This window comes from Stigmatopora nigra, chromosome 13 (assembly GCF_051989575.1).
Source record: "Stigmatopora nigra isolate UIUO_SnigA chromosome 13, RoL_Snig_1.1, whole genome shotgun sequence".
Classification (NCBI taxonomy): domain Eukaryota; kingdom Metazoa; phylum Chordata; class Actinopteri; order Syngnathiformes; family Syngnathidae; genus Stigmatopora; species Stigmatopora nigra.
Window position 1 is genome coordinate 1,567,167 of NC_135520.1, and position 24,874 is coordinate 1,592,040.

The 24,874-nt window shown below is 38.0% G+C and overlaps 4 protein-coding genes across 10 annotated transcripts in view; 3 read left to right on the forward strand and 1 right to left on the reverse strand.

Annotated features, from left to right (window-relative positions):
* The window catches only part of arid1b (AT-rich interactive domain 1B), a 90,906-nt gene extending 88,256 nt beyond the window's left edge, over nt 1-2,650 (forward strand). Inside the window, exon 21 of the mRNA XM_077731004.1 lies at nt 21-2,650. Within this exon, the coding sequence (XP_077587130.1) occupies nt 21-1,679 (1,659 nt within the window). The 3' untranslated portion in view covers nt 1,680-2,650. The remainder of the gene's footprint in view (nt 1-20) is intronic.
* A 2,520-nt stretch (nt 2,651-5,170) lies between these two features.
* On the forward strand, nt 5,171-19,938 carry zdhhc14 (zDHHC palmitoyltransferase 14). 6 transcript variants are annotated; one of them, XM_077730991.1, is made up of 13 exons: nt 5,172-5,678; nt 6,154-6,447; nt 10,117-10,277; nt 11,863-12,015; nt 12,905-13,042; nt 13,561-13,609; nt 13,951-14,053; nt 14,122-14,231; nt 14,974-15,082; nt 15,947-16,429; nt 17,036-17,729; nt 17,846-17,929; nt 19,649-19,938. In XM_077730991.1, exons 2-10 carry the CDS (start codon nt 6,206-6,208, stop codon nt 16,331-16,333), a joined length of 1,452 nt encoding a protein of 483 aa, XP_077587117.1. In that variant the 5' UTR covers nt 5,172-5,678; nt 6,154-6,205; the 3' UTR covers nt 16,334-16,429; nt 17,036-17,729; nt 17,846-17,929; nt 19,649-19,938. The 6 variants fall into 6 exon arrangements, with proteins under 6 accessions (XP_077587118.1, XP_077587117.1, XP_077587116.1 ...); XM_077730992.1 differs by having other exon boundaries at nt 5,171-5,358; nt 15,947-17,729; XM_077730990.1 differs by having other exon boundaries at nt 15,947-17,729.
* On the reverse strand, nt 16,900-24,373 carry LOC144206194 (galectin-8-like). Its single transcript, XM_077730998.1, has 9 exons — nt 24,301-24,373; nt 23,002-23,058; nt 22,384-22,472; nt 20,816-21,026; nt 20,323-20,442; nt 20,217-20,243; nt 19,674-19,762; nt 17,695-17,860; nt 16,900-17,618 (listed from the first exon to the last, which is right to left on the reverse strand). Exons 1-9 carry the CDS (start codon nt 24,343-24,345, stop codon nt 17,469-17,471), a joined length of 954 nt encoding a protein of 317 aa, XP_077587124.1. The 5' UTR covers nt 24,346-24,373; the 3' UTR covers nt 16,900-17,468.
* On the forward strand, nt 23,372-24,837 carry LOC144206196 (uncharacterized). 2 transcript variants are annotated; one of them, XM_077731002.1, is made up of 4 exons: nt 23,372-23,509; nt 23,806-23,847; nt 24,039-24,204; nt 24,643-24,837. In XM_077731002.1, exons 1-4 carry the CDS (start codon nt 23,500-23,502, stop codon nt 24,758-24,760), a joined length of 336 nt encoding a protein of 111 aa, XP_077587128.1. In that variant the 5' UTR covers nt 23,372-23,499; the 3' UTR covers nt 24,761-24,837. The 2 variants fall into 2 exon arrangements, with proteins under 2 accessions (XP_077587128.1, XP_077587129.1); XM_077731003.1 differs by having other exon boundaries at nt 23,385-23,509; nt 24,039-24,152.
* Nucleotides 24,838-24,874: the final 37 nt, after the last annotated feature.

Sequence of the window (24,874 nt, forward strand, 5' to 3'; positions counted from 1 at the left end):
CTTATTTTCTGTCCTTTTAGCTGCCGGGCTTCCTGGAACTCATCGTGGAGTACTTCCGCCGTTGCCTGATTGAGATCTTCGGTATCCTTCAAGAATTTGAGGTAGGGACGCCGAAAAAGGACGGCTTGTCAAAAGAAGAAGACATTTTGGACAACGAAACGGAAAGTGGTTCCATCCCGGGGAACCTCACCGGAAATCTTTCAAAGGATTGTCCTTCCGCTACAAACGAGAAGGACGCACTCGATGAGACCTTAAAAAAGGACGATAAAGAAGAGAAATCAGAAGTTACCGACCCGGAACCAAAGCCTAGACAAGCTAGCAAATACGACAAGTTCCCCATTAGCATCGTGGACACGGACGACCCCAGTCCAGACCACGACGACTCCCCAGACCGGTTACTCAGCGGACTTCTCCACTGGCAAGCCGGCGGCGGCGACACCACAACGCACATCCAAACCTACTTTGAACCCCGCGACAACCCCGACCTCGACTCCAACCCCCCCGAAAACCACCACCACCACCACCCCCAAGAAGAACCCCCACGAACTAGCATCTCCGCCACCATCGACGACATCCTCTGCGCCCGCGTCGACGCCCTCTCCGACACCCACCCGGCCCGTTCCCTACCGTCCTACCCCTTCAGGGTACACCCGGACGGACAACCGGACAACATCACCCTACTGGAGGACGAAGCACGTTGCGCCGACCAATCCCCACTATCGGCCAACACAGCCTGGCAGGACGCCCTATCCAAACGCTGCCTTTGCGTCTCCAACGTCGTCCGAGGCCTATCCTTCGTCCCGGGTAACGACGGAGCCATGTCCCGACATCCCGCCCTGGTTCTCCTCTTGGGACGCCTCCTGCTTCTCCACCACCGACACCCGGAGAGGACCAGAACAGGCCCCGCCTACCAAAGAGACGAACACCAGGACAGGGGGACGACATCCGGCGCTAAATGCGAATGGTGGTGGGAGTGTCTAAACCAGCTGAGGGAAAACGCCATGGTAACGCTAGCTAACATTTCAGGCCAGCTGGATCTTTCGGCCTATTCCGACACGGTGTGTCTCCCGGTTTTGGACGGCCTCCTCCATTGGATGGTCTGTCCTTCCGCCGAAGCCCAAGACCCCTTCCCGTCGGCGCCATCTCGCTCCCAGTTGACCCCCCAACGTCTAGTCCTGGAGTGCCTTTGCAAGCTCAGCATCCAGGAAGGGAATGTGGATCTACTCCTGGCCACGCCCCCTCTTAGCCGCCAAGAGAAACTCTTCACCGTCCTGGTTCGCTACGTCGGACAAAGGAAGGCGCAAGTTTACCGGGAAATGGCGGTGGCTATCGCGTCACACCTGGCGCAAGGAGACCCGGCGGCGGCCCGCGTAATCGCCACGCAAAAAGGCGGAGTTGGAAATCTGGTGGCGTTCTTAGAAGATGGAATCAGCGGGGCGCAGTACCAGCATCATCCACATGGGTTAATGCATATGGGACACCACCAGGCAGAGGCGCCTAGCGTTAGCATGATGTGCCGCGCCGCTAAAGGACTGTTAGCCATGGCTAAAGTAGAGGAGAACAAAAATGTCTTTGCGCTATATGAAAGCAGATTGTTAGATATTTCCATTTCTTCCGTCATGAACGCTGGAGTGGCAGCCATTATTTGCCAGGTGCTTTTTCACTTGGGAAAGTCGTGACATGAGGAGAAAAAGGACAAATGATGTGGAAAAAAATCACTTCTTTTGCTATTTTTTGCCCTCATCCAACTGGAAAAAAATCCTCCTCCAAATTCATTCATTCATCCGTTTTATTTTCCCTTTTCCACCCAAATTATCGCCAGATTTTTGGTGCTGACTCGCGTCGAGGAGTTTGTTTTCGCTTTTATAAAAAGATAAATATTCTCATCTACTTTTTTTTTGTTACGGGAAAGTATTTATTGAGGACAACAACAAAAAAAGGGGGACATTGTACAGTGAGTTTGTCCCTTTTTTCCCAGAATTTGTGGGAAAAACAACCCGGATTTGAAAAGTTTGCCTCCATTGGCTGGAAGAGAACTTGTGCAATAGGACTGGAGCAAAATATACTTTTGACCACCAGGGGGCGAGCTTGCACCAGCCAATCCTGAAGCAAGATGAAAACATGTTTTGTCCACCAGGGGGCGGGCTTGTACCAGCTAATGCATCTAAGTCTAATTTATTCATCGTCGTCTGCGTTATTTTCATCGACGTAAACAAACTCGAGCTTTTTACAGTTGTTGCAACATTTGTTATTGTTATGACAAGTATTTTGTTAATGGGGTCTGATATTTGAAAACGGTAACCAATGTTTCAGTGTATAAAAAAGAAAAATAAGGGTGGGGGAAATGGGAAAAAAAATTAAATAAAAACCCGTATGCATTGTATTATAGCTGAGAAAACAATCGCTTTGGTAAATAAGTATGAAAGTGCCAGGGTAAGAAAATATGAGGAGGGAACGCGTTTTTTTTTGTTTTTGTTACTGTCCTCCATTTTTGAAACAAAACGAACAAAAAAGTCGATAGTGTCCAAAAATACGCATTGTAAAATTTGGCCTTTTTTTTTGTAAGATTACGGTACGTCTCTTTTATCCGGTATACACATGTATACACTGTTGCTGCACATGTCACAAATAAATGTACTTATGAACATCATAGAGCAAAGGGTGTCAGACTCGGTTTTACGTGGGCCATTTTAGATATAATTTTTCGATTTTTTTTAATTTTTATAAATAGATTAAAAGCCCTGAATATTCCGTTTTTTATAGATCTAAAACAATGTTTATTTTAGCTTTTTTTAAATATATTTTTAGATTTTACAAAATAATTTTTGAACTAAAAACACCAAAAAAATGATTAAAAAAGTATTTATTTAAAAGGGGGAAAATCAGGAAACTTAATATACATCTATACTCTTCATTTTAATTTGATCCTAAAACAGAAAGTCAGCACTCATAGTTTACTTTTTTGGGCCGCACAAAATGTTGCGGTGGGCCAGATTTGGCCCCCAGGCCGCCACTTGGACACCTGTGTTACAGAGTGTCGGAGATATTCTATTTTCAGTTTATCTACAGGGCAATAACATAGATAGTAAAATTTGAGCCACCTTGGATGCCATTTTGAACTTTAAAAAAGTGTGTTTTGGTAGAAAACGCTGGGAAAAGTTGTAGTACAATTAATTGAGTCATTTAACAAGTTTATATGATATTAGTTTGTTATGAATGCAGTCATTTTGCAGTATTTCAGGTTTACAAATATTTTCATTTGAAAATATCCTTTCGATGAAGGTGAGTTGAAACAGGTAAAAAATTATTATCTTTTTAATAATTAAAAAAGTAATTTATAAAGATTTGACTTTTGATACAGCTTCTCTATTTAGGTATCATTAAACTCCAGCAATGATGCAAGTACTCTTCTTCTCCATTCAACTAAAGGTACGTGTTATAAGGTACGTGTATATTAAATTTCTTTATTTCTTTTATATATCAACATATTCCCCGGCCAAATCTTATCTATATCATTTTTTCTGCCTAGTGGCAACTGATAATGACCATAATTATAATCTAACACTTGCTTATTGCAGATTTCTGTTAATCATCAAGTACAAATGAAGTTGTGTGTAGTGCGAAAAAAGTAAAGGTTATGATTATAGCGCTTCATAATCGGTCTGATAAGCATAATAGACATTTTATTAACTTGGAAAAATCCATCATGGCTGCCCTTGTTATGCCCTTCTTTGGTCTTGACTTTGATGGAAAAAGCCCATTAAATTGGTCACTAAAAAACAAAAAAAATGCTATTAAAAGCGAAATATAAGCTAATAACTAATTCCGACATTCTTATCGAGCTAGGGCATCCAAAATATTGTGTAAATATTGAATATGGCATGCAAAATAATATTGAGTTTAGCCTATGTTGTTGTACTTTTCATCTTGACCGCTAGGGGAGCTATTTTGCTCAATCTAAGAATTTGTGTAGAATTCCTTTATTTTATTTGTTATGGATAACGTTATTCTGTAAAAATACTTTGATCAATTCATTTTAAATGCGAATTTAAACTAATTTTAATTATTTTAAAAATGGCAGTGAATTACTTTGTAATCAAAATGGGTTTAATGGATAGAACTAATTGATTTTAGGGTATTAATTTATAAAGATAAAGCTAGTAGTAGCTAAGAGTCCCCATAAAAATATTATTTTTACTTTGAAAATGCGGGTGATTTTACCAAGTAAGATTTTCCATTAATTGCTATGTCACTTCCCACATTTTTAAACACAAAAGCTCCCGTCAATCAAAATGTGTCGCACTTCTGTGCTGAGAAGTTCCACGTAGGCTGATTTTTATGCAGGATAAAAACCTCCTACACCTCTGAGAAGCTGAGTCATCAAGCACTAACTGATGATATCGTGGCTGAAAGGATGCTGAACCCTGTATCTCAAATTTCTCGTATGTTAGGGACAGTCGTATGTCAAGGCCTCAAACATCCATATAGATTTTTTTTTGTTGCTCTTATGTGGGTGCATCTGTGTGTTTGTGACTGAGGGGAGGCTAGTGATGCAATCAATCACAAAAGGGGGCGTGTCAGGAAGTTGCAAGAACAGAAGTTGGCCTCGATGTAGAAGTCGTTCTTTGTGGTAACAGTCTGACTCATATGCCAGCACTCTGTTTTCAATCAAAACAAGTCTGAGCCTCCCGTGTATTGAACAAAACATGTTTGTTCAATCTCGAGAGAAATGTTGCTTAATTTTAGTAAGAACTCACAAGCTAGGATAGGCTCAAGCACCCTCGCAACCTTAATTAGGATAAAGCAGTTCAGAAATGAGATTATCGTAAATGTACTAGTTTTTTGTGTTATTTTTTTAATTATGATTTCCAGCGTGGAGTTTCACATTTTGTTGAACTCTAAAGTTTTTATTTATTTTCTTAAGTTCATAAATACATGAAAATCCATGCTGAAACTTGTTAGCAGAAGTCACTCTTGTTACTAGGACTCAGCACTAAAGTATGTATTTAATTTTTTAATAGATGTGACCCTACTTCGCGATTTTTTTGGTTATTGCATGTCAGGTCTACATTAACCGCGATATTCGAGGGATTGCCATAGATACCATGTGTAACCAGGAAGCCTCGGAAGAGCAGTTCCGAAGGGACCTCCCCCCTCATTAGCGTAGCCGCCGACACAGGCTTGTTTTCGGGGAGGAGCTTGCTGGGAGTCTCCCCTCCTCTCCGCTCGGCTCCCATGGTGATGGTGCTAGCGAGGGTGGCACTCCAACCCGTGAACCGGGACACAATGTGAACTGAACGCTCATTTGGAGGAATTTACAACTTCTTCTTGTGTCTTAAACCTCGACGCAATGGAATGGTGAATATCTATAGCGAATGGCCGACGCTCCTTGTTGGGGAAACGTTGGCGTTTTGTGCACCCGCCGGTGACGGCTAGTCGGGATGCCGGAGCTCGCTTGAGAGCATACCCCCGTTTTCCTCGCCATGTCCGTCGTGTTTTTCTTGGCTTTTGCCTTCCAAGTTTTTCGACGATCGGACTCCGTGATAGGAAAATTAAAGTTGTGAAAAGATGTATGTTAGATTAGACCTCTATTTGGTAATAAAGGGAGGAACGGCGACGACGTGACAACGACCCGATCGGACTCGACACGACGGCCACCAGCGTGGCTTTCCACCCCGGTAAGGAAGCGAGTTCGGTCGGCGTAGTTGGGGGAACAACCCGGTGCCTATCGCACGTTGTTGACAGTCCGCTGCATATTAGCTACTTCGGAGAGTGTGTAAAAATGCTTTAGCATGGAAGCCTAAACAATTAAATGTATTGAATTTTATAGTCGCACCTAAAATGTCCGTCAAGTATGCGAGTAATTCAAAGTGTAAATGAAGTTATTTGTCAAATTGCGAGTCGTGTTAGCATTAGCCGCACTTCAAATGCTACTTGAGGCTAGCCAGGTTGCTTAGTTTGCTAACAATTTGAATTACATTACATTAGCAAAAAAAGGGAAATCCTAGTTTAACTTGGATTTTTAGCGTGCTTTATTGGCTCACTTTGTTAGTCTTGTTTGAGTTTTGGGTCACAATTTTCCCCTTTTTTCCCAAATCACAGGTATTTTGTTTGTTAGCTGAACTAACTTCCATTTGTTTGTTATCTTTACAGGGGCACATCTACATTGGGATTGGCTCGATAAGAGCTTTTAAAAGGGCGATTCATGCATCTTGGAGTGTCCGAGTCCATGAGAGAGTGCGAGTACAGCCAAATAAGCACTCGCAGCTCCACTCCGATGGAGACCCCTTTTAAGAAGAAGACCCCCAAAAAGAGGAAATGGGAATCCTTTCCTGGTCGGAATAAATTCTACTGCAATGGGAGGATAATGATGGCTAAGCAGACTGGGGTATTCTACCTCACGTTGGTCCTTATTCTTCTGACTTGTGGACTTTTCTTCACTTTTGAGTGAGTATTGCTTTTCACAAACTTCTCTTGAATGTCGTTTTTTTGAGCAAGTGGACCAGAATTTGGGTAGTTTATAATGATGCAGGTGTTGTGGAATAACTAGGATTGTTCTGGAATCGGGATGCGAGACTAAATTATTCATCGTTTTTTCGTCGTTTTGTTGTTATTATTTTTTTTGTAAGGAAAAGAGAAATAATATCTATACTACTTTAAACTACCAATTGGATCTGATTTTTAGTCATTTATTTATTTATGTAATGAAATCCAGCTTGTAGATGTCTGCAAAGTAACCTTTAAAATTTGGCGGTTATTTTCTGTTTTGCAGTAAGAAAACCATTACTGGATGAATTAATTCCTTATGTCGACCCTATTAATATGCTTTTAATTCATACAGTATCTCAAAAATACCACAAATTTTCTTAAGATTTACAAATGCCAAATAACACATTTATACTCCCTATTAAAACCATGAATTTTAAGGGTGCGGCTTATATGCGAGTAAATGTTAATGGCTCTCACGTGTAATATTAATGTCGGTGTATGCTCAGGTCACGTTATCTGTTAGTACACGCTGACTGATGCTAACATGTCACTGCTCCTTGTATCAGTACAAAACTGTACACGGTGATTATTAACCTGCTACAATTGGAAAGTAGACTTGGGCCTTCCATTTACATTTGCTTAGTTACAGTTTCAGGCTCCCTAAAGGGACTTGGCGCTGTATCTTAGCCGGTCTTTCTACCTCGCTATGACTGTCCCACTGTGGACAAAGTATGTGGGATGTCAAACTCAGCTATGTTGCGAGCTATATTGTAGTTTCCTCCTTTTTGGAGTTTAAAAGCTGAAAAAGTACAGTAAAATGGTAATGTGCACTCTTTTGTTTACATTCAAACAGGTATTTTACAGAGGGTGATTATTTCTTTAAGATTAATTTCATTCATAGACGTCAAAATATATATATTTTTTTGCGTTTTGTTGCATGTCGTCTTTTCATGCGCTTATAAGCCGTACCCTGGGTTCAGCCATTTTTTTAAACCGACAAATGCGGCTTATATGCGAGTAAATACAGTACATTTTCTTTTTGAGAAAAAATATCAAGTCAATACTTACAATTTTCTTTCAGGGGCCGCACAAATTGACGTTGCAGTCCGTTTATAGCCCCCAGGCCACATGTTTGACAGGCGTGTTTTCGATAGACGTTTTCCCGAGTACTGAGAACATGGCGGGTTTACCACAGGACATTGTTCTTCTCACCTTTCGACTAATCACCGTCATCAGAAACCTGGTCAGCACTAGATAACAATCCTACTCCATCTAAGGCGGGTTGCGCAATCGGGTTTTCTGTCCAACCAACTCGTGCTTAATACCACCATTTTTGTGTGTGGTGGATAATGGCTACCGTTCACTATCTTGGTTAGAAAGTTGCTCTTTGGTCCATTATGTCAGAGGTAAGACTAAGACTAAATGTTCAAATGAGGACTAGGATTTAACCAGTTTGATTTATTGCTTCATTTTTGAAAAGAAAATGGCGTCCTTAAATAGTTTTGCGAGGTCATTTGTCATTATTATATTTAAAAAAATATATTTACACCATTAAAGTATTGGAAAAGGGGTATACTAAATATAATGTATTTTACGGACTATAAATCGCACTTTTTTAATAGTTTGACTGGGCCTGCGACTTATGTTTTGTTTCTAAACATAATTGAGAATGGGAGGTATTTAAACTGATTAATATTGATGAATGATTATGTTGAATATTTATACTGAATGCAATTTTTGTGTGAATTAGTATTTGAGACATCGTTTATCTTAGAATCCTTTTACGTCCTTTAGGGAAATTTTGTGGCTTTTGCGAGACAGCTCACTCGTGTTCCTGTTTCCATGGCAACCACGTTCTCTTTCAAACCTGTCTGACATCAGATAAATGGTCTCCATAGCAACAAAACCTATAAAATCTAAGTAAGAAAGTGTCGAATTTTCCGACAAAAGTAATCAGTCCTTCCTGTTGAGTCCGTCCAATGTCAAACTGCCTCATTATTTCTAATCGTCCGTGAATGAGCGACTGTCTTTTTCACATTTTTATTGATTTGTGTATACTAGAGTGCTTCTCTTTTCCGCTAAAACGGCTAGCATTTCATTTTCAGCAACACTCTCGACAGTATTTCAATATTTCGCTGATGTATGACTCACATTTTATAGATTTATATAGATACAAACCTTGTAGACAAACAACCAATCATAGCTAAGGACATTTTAGCATATAATTATACATGTTATTGGAATGCGGGAGAAAAACGGAGTACCTGGAGAAAACCCATGGAAGCCCCGGGGAGAACAAACAACCAATCATACTCATAGCAAGGGACAACTTAGCATCTAATTAGCTTAGCATGTTTGTTTTGGGGATGTGGGAGGAAACCGGAGTACCCGGAGAAAACCCACTCAAGCCCAGAGAGAACAAACAACCAATCACACTCATACTTTGGAGCAATTTAGCATACAATTAGCCTAGCATGCATTTTTTGGGGATGTGGGAGGAAACTGGAGTACCCGGATAAAACCCACTCAAGCCCAGAGAGATCAAACAATCACACTAATTGCTAGGGACAACTTAGCATACAATTAGCCTAGCATTCTTGTTTTGGGCACGTGGGAGGAAACTGGAGTACCCAGAAAAAACCCACACAAGCCCAGGGCTAACATTCAAACTCCACACGGTGAACTAAATGAGCTTAACCCATATAACCCAGCAGAATTCGATCATACTCATTGATTGTGGGATGTTATGTCATTCATCCGATCAATTTAGCAGCATACCAAATATCGGTAATCATCTTTAGTATGGACAGTAATGGAGTATATTTCACTATTGTGTTTATTCAAAGTAGTATTCTTACAAGATGGAGTTTTGTTGGGTGACCTTTTGCATGGAGGACGGGTGCTCATCCCCAGCTATTCGCACCAAAAAATGAACCTGCTAACGATGCTGTATTTTAATTAACACAACCCAGCAGTGTATTTAATTGTTGAAGGTTCCATGTTTATATCACCTACTTTCTCCTTTCATGGAACCCAACCAAGCAGGCCTATAAATAGTTACCCGAATATCACAAGTTGGCACAAATTAGTCGTTCTAACTGTGTCATCAACCCCACCTGCCGTCTTGCCATATGAAATATAATTATAATTATTTTTTTGAAACCAGAATCACATCAATTTCAAACCGGATCAGGACAACCAATCGAAATGATCAACCTTGACATGCTAAATTAAACAAAATAATGAACGTTAGCTAAGATTTTCATCTAAAAAGTTTCAATCTTGACTATTTTCAACCTATTTTTTACACTGAAATTCAACTTTATTGGCAAACACACCCCCAAAAAAGCCACATACACATTCAGTCGACAGAAATATTGATATTTAACATACGGTTTTAACACGCCTACACTTAAATACGCTCACTCTAATTCAAAGCATTCAAGTGTTAATTGGATTACATGAGATTTTTTCATTATACCGGATTATGTGGGAATGATATCCTCTTACTGGGAATGTAGTAGCAAACTGTTTAATATACTTGGCTGTAGTTGTTTTGTGTGGTTTTAAAAAAATGTACTGTACTGATATCGCAGTTTTTGATTATTTCTTTGTCATTTTTTTTAGTTGTCCATTCCTGGCTCTACAGTTGACCCCGATTATTCCGCTGGTGGGAGGAGTACTTTTTGTCTTTGTGCTGGGAACCCTGCTGAGAACCAGTTTTAGCGACCCGGGTGTCCTCCCAAGAGCCGGTCCAGATGAAGCAGCTGATTTGGAACGGCAAATAGGTACCAAAACCCAACAAATACTTTTTTGCTTCCTATTATGACCAAAGTTCTCTTTGGAAAAGTAATCCGGAACAAACCAGAACGTAATAGATTTCCGAGTCGATTTTTGTTGAAAATGAGGTCTCACAAATGGCAATAGGGAGGATTTATAGTACTTGGTGTAGCATTTATATCGAGTGTTTAAAGTGTAGGCTGACATTCCTTCATTCATACACCAATGGGAGCAATTTCAGTGTCTTTTTAAAGACGATTAGAAAGTCAGCGGCGAGAGGAGGGATTGATTTTTTTATTCTTCGGATGCTGGACAGCAATAATCCATAAGAAAAATTGTTAAAAGATTTGAAGTCATAATGCGATATAGTCGTTAAGTCCTTTGTTAGCCAGTTCTAGACATCATTAAACCAACTAGACTGGTTTTAATTCATCTAATTAGGTAACTAAGATCCTTATTAGCATTAGCAAAGATGCTAAAAGCACATAACACACTATCATATCTGAGGATCTTAATATTATACTTTAAAATGGAAGTTACAGGTCTAAACTAAAGGAGAAAACCCAAATAATTGTGAGTAAGACGAAGAAATAAATACATAAAAAAATATTAGATTATTTTTTAATAGCGTTCAAAGTGGAAAATTAGATTTAAAAACTCATTGCAGTAAAATCTGTCCTATTTCAATCCCTAATGAAAACTATTAAAGTCCTCATGTAATCTTTTGCTGTAATCTTTTGGGTTCTGAATATTAAATCTGACCTGTGTTGCAGTCCAAAGATTTTAGCCACATAATCTAATCCCCTTTTTAATTCCCCAGGATCAAAAACTTTTCTAATTATATTATCAAACAGAAACACCTCTTAGCTTTACTCATTAGTATACAGTTGCCTTTAACCAAATGTTGTTAATCTTGATAGACAGGTTTATATGAACTTAAGGTGTGTCCATGAAAGTCATATTTGTTTGTGTATAATTAAATTATGGGTATGACTCTCAAGGAGTTAGTTACATTTAAAAATATTTAATTGTTTGCCTTGCATATCCGGGTAAACTCCTGAAATTCCAGAGTAGTTGGCAGCTCTGCTTATTTAATGCAATGAATTGTGGGAGTTGATGTCAACTGCTTTTAATGAATTAAAAATGAATAAATATTCATGAGAATTTAATATCTAAGAGAGAGTTTAATATCTAAGTACTGTTGAATACAGTAGATATTTAAATATTAAACTCATGAATATAATTTTGAGAGCTCGTTTCAACATTACTTAGATATTAAACAGTACTTAGATATTAAACAGTACTTAGATATTAAACAGTTCTTGGATAGTAAACAGTTCTTGGATAGTAAACAGTACTTGGATAGTAAACAGTACTTAGATATTAAACTCCGTCTCTTAGATATTAAACAGTACTTAGATATTAAACAGTACTTAGATATTAAACAGTACTTGGATATTAAACACTACTTGGATATTAAACACTACTTAGATATTAAACGGTACTTAGATGTCAAACGGTACTTAGATATTTAACAGTATTTGGATATTAAACAGTACTTGGATATTAAAGAGTACTTCTTTTTTTGCTTAGATGTGGCGAATGGCAGTACAGGTTACAGACCGCCCCCCAGGACCAAGGAGGTGGTCATCAATGGGCAAACTGTCAAGCTGAAGTACTGTTTCACTTGCAAAATCTTCAGACCGCCACGTGCCTCTCACTGCAGCCTCTGTGATAATTGTGTGGGTAAGTGAAACCCCAGGGGTCTTACTTATTATTGGTCCAATTTTTTTTATAGATTAAATTAGATAAGAACTTTATTTTGGGGAAATTTCTTGGGGGCAACACCAAGCACAGACACAGAAGACATTGTAGAACTAGTTAAAAAAACTGGAGCCACACACACTTTTTTACAATTTAAAATGTAGAACATGTACTCCAGTTGAAACCAAAGTAGCCCAAAAATGTTTAATCAATAAGTACTTTTCAAATAGGTTATTGAGTACTACATCACTCTCTTGTGATATCGCTTTATTGTTATTTTGATTCACTTCATTAGCTAATAAACATATTGTAATATTTCAAAATAAAGGATATATTCCAGTTGTTATACTAAATAAATTATACTCAATGGATAACCACATTTTACTTGCTAAAAAGCTTCCCAACTGCCTTCTATTATAAATAAATCAGATATGAAATGCTGGTAGTTTGGTAACAGGCACTCTGGTACTCTTGCTATATGTTTTTATTTAAATTTTTTATTTTTGTATGAATTAGCTTATGCAACGCCTCTATTTTCCCACACACATGTCTATTTTGCCTAGACCCAGGGGGACACTTCACTTTGCCCCATATCTATCTCTTGCACAGATGTGGACTCCCACTGGGTGGTTTGAAGTATTTGGGCTATAACGTTCAAGCAAAAACTACCAGTGTTCTTAAATGATGCCATGAATCATTTAAAGTACCTCGTGTACAATGTTTCATGCACTAGAAATGTCCCAAATCTGATCATGTATTTAAAAATTTATTTTGCAAATTATTACATGAATACTCACTGATATTTTTGTTTGATTTTGAACAAACTTGCGACTATTAAGTTGACTAAAATGAGCATTATCCATTCTTACAGAACGTTTTGACCATCACTGTCCTTGGGTGGGAAACTGCGTAGGAAGGAGAAACTACCGTTTCTTCTACATGTTCATCCTTTCGCTGTCCTTCCTCACCATATTCATCTTTGCCTTTGTCATCACACACATCATTATACGTAAGTAAAAGACATGAATGCATACACAGTACTACTTAGCACTTTGTTATGATTTGCCCACAAGAATTTGCAATGAAATCGTAAGAAATTAGAGAGTTATCTTTATTTTTCTTATTCATTTGTTGAGTAAATATCAGCATGACATTAGAAATGAGATTTCTAATGATCATTGTTTAAAAGCAAAGCCATCTCTCTTGAAAAATGGGTGTTTAACAAATAAAGATTGAGTTTACACTCTTAGAGAAATTGAAGAAATCAAACAATCACTGTTTTATTAGAATGCGACAGCCATTTCTGACCACCATAAAAAATTTCAACTCTCTACGTTGTACGGTTTGGACAAACGTAGCGAGAGAATCTTAACATACACCCATAAATCATGTTTTATAGGGATTATAGCTAAAAATTGATTTCCAGTTGTTGTTTTTTTTATCTTTAAAAAGTTTTTGGATGGAATATACTCAGTTGAACACAATTCTCATTTAAATAATTTTCTTTTTTTCTCACTTTTTGTGCAGGTTCTCATCGAACAGGGTTCCTCAATGCTCTGAAAGATAGTCCGGCGAGATATCCTTTGAGGCATTTTCAGGTTTGCCATGAAGGAAAAGCAAAGTTTTAAAAAAATATATATAAATATATACAGCAGAATTGTAAAATTCAATGATTTTTGATGCAATTTTAAGGGTAAGGCTTATACGCAGATGCGGCTTATATGCGAGAGAATACAGTAAGTGCAAAAAGTAATGGAGTTTTAATGCAAGTACAAGATATAGGAGGACATTACTAAGAGGTCGGAGGTCAATTTCCTAAATACTCATACTTCATACTTCTAGATGTTGATGTGTTCTGCATTTCTTCATTGAATTTTTTTCCAAGCAATTTTTTCCTTGACTGCAAGATGGCAGCACCGTGTTGGAAGTAGTGGTGTGTTTCTTCTCGGTGTGGTCCATCGTGGGCCTCTCTGGCTTCCATACGTACCTCATCAGCTCCAACCAGACCACCAATGAAGATGTAAGTATGGAATATGATACATAAATAGACTTTGAGGCATCTAAATTATGATGGATTTCTATTTCCAGATTAAAGGATCGTGGTCTTCTAAAAGAGGGAAGGACAATTATAATCCTTACAGCCATGGCAATATCGTCACCAATTGCTGTGCGGCGCTTTGTGGACCTCTGCCGCCCAGGTAGGACGTCCAATGAGAGTATGACATCTAGAATATGGATCATAATATGAACCTCAGTCACCTTCGAGGATATTGGTTATTAAATTGGAGCTCTTCAAACTAAATGTAACAATTGGAGCTCTTATTTTGGACTGAAATTTGGAACCAAAAGCCATTGATGCTAAAGAAAAAAAATTGATTTAAAAACTTAAATGAATGTGAATGATATTAATGAATAATAATACAATTCTGTACATTTAAACCAAATATCAAAATTTTACAGTAAAATAAGTGCCAATTAAAGATTTATTATTATGATCACTTGAAATTAAATGACAGCATATTCAACGGCAGGACTAACATTAAAGCTCCCATTTTTGTAATAATGTACTCCCTATTAAATCTATAGATACATAGAAATAGACATAGATATAGACATAGATATAGACATAGATATAGACATAGACATAGATATAGACATATAGATATAGACATATAGATAGAGACATATAGATATATAGACTTATAGATATACAGATTTGTAAAAATACAGATATCGATATAGACATAGATATATAGAAATATAGATATATATGACAGAAATAGTAAAATTCAATGATTTGTTTTTGAGGGGTAGTTTTAAATGTAAGGCTTATACACGGATGCGGCTTATACTCGAGAAAATACAGTGGGTACAGAATTTATAGTTTTTTTTTCCTTCTTGCAACACTGTCATTGATACTTTTGTCCTTTCTCCCCGTAGTCTCATCGACAGACGTGGCTTTGTCCATCTGGAGGCGCCGCAACTGGTACCGCCGCCGACCAACGGAATGACGCTCTACGGCTCCACGCAATCTCAACAAAGCCACGTGGTGAGTCCATTGGACACACCTGTGTATGAACAGTTTAGCATTCCTTATTTTGAATTGGATCTTAAAACAGAAAGTCGGCACTCATGATTTACCACTTTTGACAATATGTTGTATCATTATTTTGAAAATGAGTGATCTATCACCATTTCTGAAAAAGTGTAGCTTAAATATCTACAAGCACATTTTTCCAGTTAAACATCTTCCATCTCCTTTTATAGGTCACTGAGAACGACAGGTGAGATAGCAAAATGTATTTTTTTCTGTTTTTCATGAGGTCTCTTCTATCTGGGGATTGACTTTGTGCTTCACAACTTGCTCGGGTTGGACAATTATGGGAATTATCATGACCGGACGTTTGGTCGCCGGTCTTTTGGTGACAGTTTACTGAATAGGAGTCTTAAATATAATTGGGACATTTTATTTTAGGGTTGATTTGAAGTTGTAAATAGACTTCTCTAAAGTTCTGCAGTTTTGAATTATTAAAGGACGGACAATAGTTCTCTTGTTTTACATTGCAAGACAAAATTGGTGGTAGAAATTGCACATTAGATGTGCTGGTAAAATTCAAAGTTACCTATTTTTAATGGACATAGGCTTCTGGCAAAAAAAAAACAAACTTTAAATAACTGGTAATTTCACCCAAACTCCCCTGCACAATTCACTTGAAAAATTTCCCAATTCTCACAAACTTGGTCACCAATGTTTTTCTTAATTTGCACTGTTGGGCTGTACAACAGGCGGTAAAAAAATGTCTGACTTTACCCACTTTTTTTCTCACCATCCCATCATCTCACTCTATCTCTGACACACTTGTTTTTTTCTTTTTCTGTCTCCTGTCCTCGGGTTTCTTCCGCCCGCTTTCAGTGTGACCAAGACCAGTGCATTCAGAGCACCAAATTCGTTTTACAGGCCGCCGCCTCTCCTCTCCTCGGCCAGCAGGGCGGCGAACCCGTCATCGTGACGACCGCGTCTCCGGTAAACGGCGGACCCCTCCCCGGGGGACGCCCTTGTTCTTCGCACCCCACGTCGGGCGACGTGCCACCACCGCCACAAGCACCCATTCACCCGCACAATTACGGTCGCCACCACTTTCTGGCCCCGGAGGACCTCCCCTCGCCGCCAGGTATGCTCCCTTGCAGCAGCCCCGTAGGTCACGGACACGCCCACGGGGCGGGGTTCTACAACCCGGCCAGCCAGGACTCGCTACACGAGGATTCTGTCAGGGGATTGGTGAAACTCAGTTCCGTCTGAAGCCAATTTAGGAGCTGATTTCTGAGAAAAAAGGGACAAAATTCAAGCCAGAATGGACATCTTGCCAAAGCCTGCTTCTTCTCCTTTTGGAACTCGGTGGGTACATTTTTTTTTTCTCCATTCTTGCGCACAAAGGGAAGCTTTTTTCTAAAATCTCAAGCTAAAAATTTATTCCATTTTTACCGCTAATTGACATATTTTTGGTCAAAAGTATCGGGTTTGTTTGCCTGCTGCTGATTGGAAAGTATTTTTATTTTTTGTTGCTTTTTTTTCTATGTACAATCTCAGCAGTTGTAACGGTTAATGGAACCTAACTGCATATCATCCAAATTTTTCATGTGTGAAGGGGAAAATAGGACAGTTGTATTGTACCGAGGGTAGAAAAAAATATATATTTCCTGTGGATATAAATAAATCAAGTACTTTTTATCAAACAGCAAAATGTACTTTCTTAGTACCCTGACGCTATCTTTGATAGGTTAACAGTTCTCGTCTGTCACCCTGTGGCTGTAAAAGTGAAGTGCAATGTGACCAAGTGTAACAATTGAAACCAGATTGAATCTGTATTCCACTCAAATGACATTTATTGAAAAATACAATGCTCATTCATGGTAGCGTTAAGAACAATCCCGTTACAAAAAATGCAGATATGGTCTCCATTGTACATTCCTTCATTGACTGACACCGCTTTATCCTCACCAGGGTCGCTGTGGGTGCTGGAGCCTATCCCAGCTGACTTCGGGGGACGCCCTGAATCGGTAAATGGGGCACATGGAGACCAAGGACGACCAATCGTAGCTAGGTTTGGCAATTTAGCGTCTTCATTCACCCTAGCGTGCATGTTTTTAGGACGTGGGAGGAAAACCGGAGTACCCGGTGAAAACTCTCGCCGGTCTGGGGAGGTGGACTGACCAGGATTTGAACCCAGGACCCGTCAGTCTTTTCAATACTCCATTGGCGACTAAGACTATATACAAAAAGTATGACAAAGACAAAGATACGGGGCCATGCACGACTCTTTTAATCATTGTTGTCATGTTCCGGTGAAAAGAAGGTAAGCAACGCCAATGGAGTCACGTTAGCACAGAGGCTAGAATGGAAAGTTTTGCCAGGAAAGAAAGACAGGCGTCCCGGATCACCACAGCTTGACGTCCATGAGCTCCAAGTCTCCCATGATCTCCAGTCGGTCGATGGAGCTCAAGTCCTGAAGACGATGTTTGAACTCGAACAAGTGCAGGCCGTTGACCGCCACCTTGAACTGATGTGCCTGGCAGAGGACGACAATCTGGCAGGGAAACAAAGGACAAAGTCTTCACTACAAGCTCTTTGTTAATGCGGAAGAAGAAGACGAGAGAATTTACCTCAAAATACTGTCCGGGAGAAAAAGGATAAAAGGGTAAGTCCCGCTCTTCTTGACCCCACGACTCATTTAGGTACGAGTTGCGTATAAAAGTGCTGGATTTCATGCGGGGATTGAGGTGAAGTGCAATGCTCTTACTCTTGCTGTTGCAGAGGTTCACCGTAATACTGCAACATGTTTACAAGAGAAGTTTTACTCAACTGGCCGGCGGCGCAAGTCAAGTCACATTTATGAAGGTAAGCAAGCCTTCATTAAAACCAATGTGGATGTCTATGTAAATGTTTGCATGTGTCTGTGGTGTGTATGTCTATGCGTGTAGGTCTGGTATGTCTGTGGTGTATATGTACATGTGCATATACACCTACATGTATGTATATACATGCATGTATGTATATACATGCATGTATGTATATACATGCATGTATATACATACATGCATGTATGTACATACATGTACGTACGTACGTACATACATACATGTACGTACGTACGTACATACATACATGTACGTACATACATTTATGTATGTACGTACATACATACATACATACATACATACATACATACATGTATGTACGTATGTATGTACGTATGTATGTATGTACGTATGTATGTATGTACGTATGTATGTATGTACGTACGTACATACATACATACGTACATACATACATGTACGTACGTACATACATACATGTACGTACGTACATACATACATGTACGTACGTACATACATACATGTACGTACGTACATACATGTACGTACATACATGTATGTATGTACGTACGTACATACATACATGTATGTATGTACGTACGTACATACATGTATGTATGTACGTACGTACGTACATACATGTATGTATGTATGTACGTACGTACATGTATGTATGTACGTACGTACATGTATGTATGTACGTACGTACATGTATGTACGTACGTACGTGTATGTATGTATGTACGTACGTACGTGTATGTATGTATGTATGTACGTACGTGTATGTATGTATGTACGTACGTGTATGTATGTATGTACGTACGTGTATGTATGTATGTACGTACGTACGTGTATGTATGTACGTACGTGTATGTATGTATGTACGTACGTACGTGTATGTATGTATGTACGTACGTACGTGTATGTATGTACGTACGTACGTGTATGTATGTACGTACGTACGTGTATGTATGTATGTACGTACGTGTATGTATGTATGTACGTACGTACGTGTATGTATGTACGTACGTGTATGTATGTATGTACGTACGTGTATGTATGTATGTACGTACGTGTATGTATGTACGTACGTACGTGTATGTATGTACGTACGTACGTGTATGTATGTACGTGCATGTATGTACATACATGTATGTATGTACGTGCATGTATGTACATACATGTATGTATGTACGTGCATGTATGTATATGTATGTATGTGTATGTATGTACGTACATACACATACATACATACATGTATGTACATACATGTATGTACATACATGTATGTACATACATGTATGTACATACATGTATGTACATACATGTATGTACATACATGTATGTACATACATGTATGTACATACATGTATGTACATACATGAATGTATGTACATACATGTATGTATGTACATGTATGTATGTACATACATACATGTATGTATGTACATACATACATGTATGTATGTACATACATACATGTATGTATGTACATACATGTATGTACGTACATGTATGTACATACATGAATGTATGTACATACATGTATGTATGTACATACATGTACATACATACATGTATGTATGTACATACATGTATGTATGTACATACATACATGTATGTACATATATATATGTATGTACATACATGCATGTAAGTACATACATGAAAAATACAAATACACATAAATAAACTTAATTATTTCAATAAATCTTTATTTAATCTATTTTCACATTTACAGTTATGGCATTGTGACATGCACTTACCTGTGAGGATACATGCTGATGAGTCCTTTGATGGCCAGGTGTTGTCCAGGGCTCAAACCTTTCAGTAAGCTGCCTTTATACGGGAGAATCTATGGGCAAAAACAGAGCACTTTATCAATCACCAACTTCATAACCAGACCATGTTGCTCATTTAGAACATTACATGTTATATACAATAAACAGTCTACCAGTCTATTCAGTTCGCTGTATGGTTACACTACTATTACTGCACTTGGACAAAAGTAATGTAATGATCCCTGGAAAATAAGTTATTGTGAACACTTTGTGTCTATCATTTTGGAAGAAAGAGATGCGTATCTACACGAGGCTTTTACAATTGTTACTGTAAAGTATTTTTGGGGAGTTCTGATCAAATAAAATAAAGTACTCTGCAACTTAAAAAACAGTATGGCTCATTTTTCCTATCTGTGCATTATGTACTTTAGCTTATAGTTCAAAAAATACGATACACTTTTTACAATTCTGACGTCAGTTAAGCACTACGAACATATTTAGCAAAATAATAAATAGTTAAAAACTCACCAAGTCGCCAGAATCGGAGTATATTGCCTAAAAAGGCAGAAAAACAACAACTTTAGTCAGAGTAAAATCAAATTGCAATGGTGTGCTAAACGACATACTGACTTACGGAATTTCCAATGAAGCCCAACGCTTCCACTTGAACCGTCCCAGAAACAGAAAATGTATTGATCCTATTAACTGGAATTCGGTGTTTGTACTCCAAAAGGTGAACTCCGTTTACTGCCACCTGTAAATAAATAAAAAATACAGAAATCACTTGAATATCATGTTTAATGTCGACCAACAGGGCCACAATAAGACAAAAGGAACTTAATACAACTAAGAAAAAGCGGAAAGGAGCTACTTTTAATACGCTATCGTATTTTCTCGCATATTAGCCGTATCTCTCGTATAAGCCGCACTCTTAAAATGGCCTTAAAATGGTCGAATCTTACAATTTCTCTGTTTATCTTTTCACAATTTTGAAATAAATGATCGTATCGGCGTTGTCAAGTCCAATGTATGCGCATATAAGCCGTACCCTGGATTGAGTCCTATTTTTTGAAAGACAAATATGGCTTGTATGTGAGAAAATAGGAAAAATGGAGAAAACGTCTTACCTTGAAGGCATCCTCTTTAACCAGAATGACAGTCTCGAACGGGGCTCCGCATTTGTAGGGCAACTCTTGTAGCGTCTCCTCTGAGCCCCACGTTTCCTGTAGCATGGAGTTGCACTGCACGCGAGGGGATCCCACAAAACAAGGGCTGAAGTTGAAGGCCACGTCAGATGGTGGTCTGGTACTGCCCCCGCAGGACAGCTCCATCTGAAACCTACAAACATGCACACAAAAAAATTAAAATCAATCTTACTAGTCCTAGTTTCTGCCTTTAGAGTTCACCAAAGCTACATGAAAAATACAAAATGCCAAATTATTTTTTAGATAAAAGGTGAGTTGTTTTTTAACGAGACTTCAATTGTTGTGTTTAGCCCATGTCAGGAAACTTGTTCTAGTACTAATCCAAACTCAAACTATTCTTGCAGGACGCCACAAACGACGGGTAAGGTAAGCTTTGTTTTGTTATTGCTATTTTTTAACCCTCTTTATTGATTGAAGCACTGTACATGTCACCCTTGGCAATGTATATATGTATGTATGTATATATGTGTATGTATATATGTGTATGTATGTATATATGTATGTATGTATATATATGTATGTATGTATATATATGTATGTATGCATATATGTATGTATATATGATATATGTATGTTTGTGTGTGTATGTATGTGTATATATGTATATATGATATGTATGTATGTGTATACATGTATATGTGTGTGTACATGTATAGATATATATAATATATGTATGTGTATACATGTATATAAGATATATATAATATATGTATGTATGTGTATACATGTGTATATATATGTATGTGTATACATGTATATATATGCATGTGTATACAGGTATATATATGTATGTGTATACATGTATACATGTATACATATGTATGTGTATACATGTGTATATATATGTATGTGTATACATTTGTATATATGTATGTGTATACATTTGTATATATGTATGTGTATACATTTGTATATATGTATGTGTATACATTTGTATATATGTATGTGTATACATGTATATATATGTATGTGTATACATGTATATGTGTATACATGTATATATATGTATGTGTATACATGTGTATATATATGTATGTGTATACATGTGTATATATGTATGTGTATACATGTGTATATATATGTATGTGTATACATGTGTATATATATGTATGTGTATACATGTGTATATATATGTATGTGTATACATGTATATATATGTATGTGTATACATGTATATGTATGTATGTGTATACATGTATATGTATGTATGTGTATACATGTATATGTATACATGTATGTGTATACATGTATATGTATACATGTATATGTATACATGTATATATATGATATATGTATGTATGTGTATATATGTGTGTATATATAGTGAAAAGGCAGGCGTGTGAAAGAGGAATGCGGGTAAACATAACAAATATAGTTTTCATCTGCTACCATTGACCGAGACGATCCGGATTAGAACCAAAATGGCTAAAACGAGATTGATTTTGTTCTAAATCCCGCATAGCAACGTGGTGGCTTGTGATGTAGCTCACCTGTCAGCATTTTGGGGTACCGTTCCCTGAACGATGATGGTCTCCCCGGGTTGCAGGCCTCCGGGTATCGAGCCTGTATACGGGATCACCTAAAATGGAGAGGTTAGGTTAGTTTAGTAGTTGGACTCGTCCGTCCGATGGAACTGAAACTGATGAGCATTCAAAACTAGTCCTTCCAGTTTATAAGTCTCTGACTTTCTGTATTATTATCATGAAATGACTTTAATACTATAAAAGTTCCGTTTTTTAGTATAAATTCGGCCCATAAACAAAGTATCTTAATTTCTATGTTTTCTAACAAACATTTCATAATTGGTTTTATTCGTAGAAAATAGAAATAGTCAATAGAATCATTTAAAAATGATTGGATATCGCATGTGTTATACATCGCAAATAAATGAATATCTTGGCCTATATGACCCCCCGAAATTCGATGTTTACCATGTAAATCTCGTCTTTATAGGCTTAAAATGTATTTTTGTAATAACAAAAACATTGTTACTTCCACTTTAAAGGTGTAAACACACGTTGACTACTTATTAGACGCGGATTAAGACTGGAACGCCACGCAACGCAGTACTAATAATAATCAGAATAATTATAGCAACAAAAGCTCACCGGTTTGAGGACGCTGAGCTTGGAGTTTGCCACCGACATCGAGCTTCTTGTGTTGGTCTAAAAGCAACAAAACGATAGTTTATTTGATCAAATATCGCCCATCGTGGTATCTGGCGTTAATTCAGGTTTAGTGCAAATTGTCGCCATGCGAGCGTCTGTTGGTACGCATGCGCAGTAACACGTGACCACAAGACAACATAGTCGACGTGAATTAACATTATAATTGTATTTAGAATGTAATTTTAGTAAACAATGATTAAATTGCATCGATTGGCATGCACGCAAAGTCTATTTGTGTGACTTGAACGAAAAAAAAAAAGTTACTGGGAAAAAATTCCAGCTTTAGACACGTGTTGCAAATTAACCAATCAACGTGCAGGATTCAAGCTGAGTCACTGCCCGGAGTTGTATTTAGGGGCGCTCGTTTTTTCTCAGGCCCACTGATCGACCACCAACTTTTCCGAATTCGACGACTCGTCAACTCTAACTGAACACGAAATGGGATTGCGTGAGTAATAATTATTTATTCTTAATAGTTCTGCTTTGACAAACAAACGTTGTACGAAAGTAAAACGAGACGGCAAATTTAATTCCGTTATTTTCAGATTACTTGAAGTACCCACTGAACCTGAAAACTACAAAAATACATTTAAGTGCATATTAATGATATTCCGTTTAATTACAAATTAAACTGAATAATATTAATATCAACAACAGTTTACATAATCCATGGAGCCATTCACATGACCATATATGAGCGACAAGTAATAATGAAAGTGAAAATTCCTTCTTTTTTTGTTTCAGTTTCCGGATTGGCTATTGCAGCAGGTGCTGTTGGCGCTGCAGGTAATTATTTCTTCACATTAAAACATTTAAATGTACTAATTTTCAATTAATAAGAACTCAACTTCTTAATATTTTCAACTATCCCTGCCAATAGGAATTCATCAGTTTTCACTTCCTTACAACATAGACAACATAGAGTGAGTGGCATATAGAACCAATCTTGATCTACAAATTTTGGTGTTTTTTGACAGGAGGCGTTTTGATTTTTGCGCCCGTTGCCATCGCCACCATCGGCTACCCGGCAGCCGTGGCGGTGACTTCCATGCTCCAAGCCGGCGCTGCCACGGGCACTGCAGCTGCCGCAGGTAAACAAACCAAAATGTTGCTTCCTGGACCGCTTTTCAAGGCTAACGTCAGGTAGGATTAGGTTATTTTTTTTAAAGGTTATTTTCTTCTTGGGTCAATCACTACAAATTTCTTTTCTTCCCCAACTGGAAATGTAGCATGTCTTACCTGGAAATATCTTTCCACATGACCATTCCGCCAATCATTTCGCATGGGCGTCGATTTCAGATGATTCTGTCAAAAAAGACATTTGGAAAACGTTAAGAATGTTTCTGCTATGTTTGTCATTCCTAAAAAACAAATTTAAAACCAAAAATATCTTTTTTCCCCCATTTTCAAACATTTTGGGAAAAGCCCTAGGCTCAAGAGCCACATGCGGCTCTAGAACTCATGACTGCTGACTTGTGATATGTAGCAGATCATGAACTTTGTGCTACATGGTATCGGTCCAGATAGTATTGCACTTGACCTGATCTAAATTCTCTAAAGTGTGGCCTTATTTTATTTTAGGAACAGCTGGTGCGAGTGCAGCTGCAGCTCCAGTGGCGGGTTTTGTGATGGCGCTCTTCTAGGATCCCGCCAAGTAAATTTGTACCGCTATTTCTCTAAGGTGGCTCGAATGATCTGAAAAAAGCCATATTTTGTTTTTTATTTTTTTTGGAGCTGTTTTGTATTCACCTTGACTGAATAAATGGCTCCCCTCAATTAAGTTTAAGTCTGTGAAATCACATCTTGCAATACA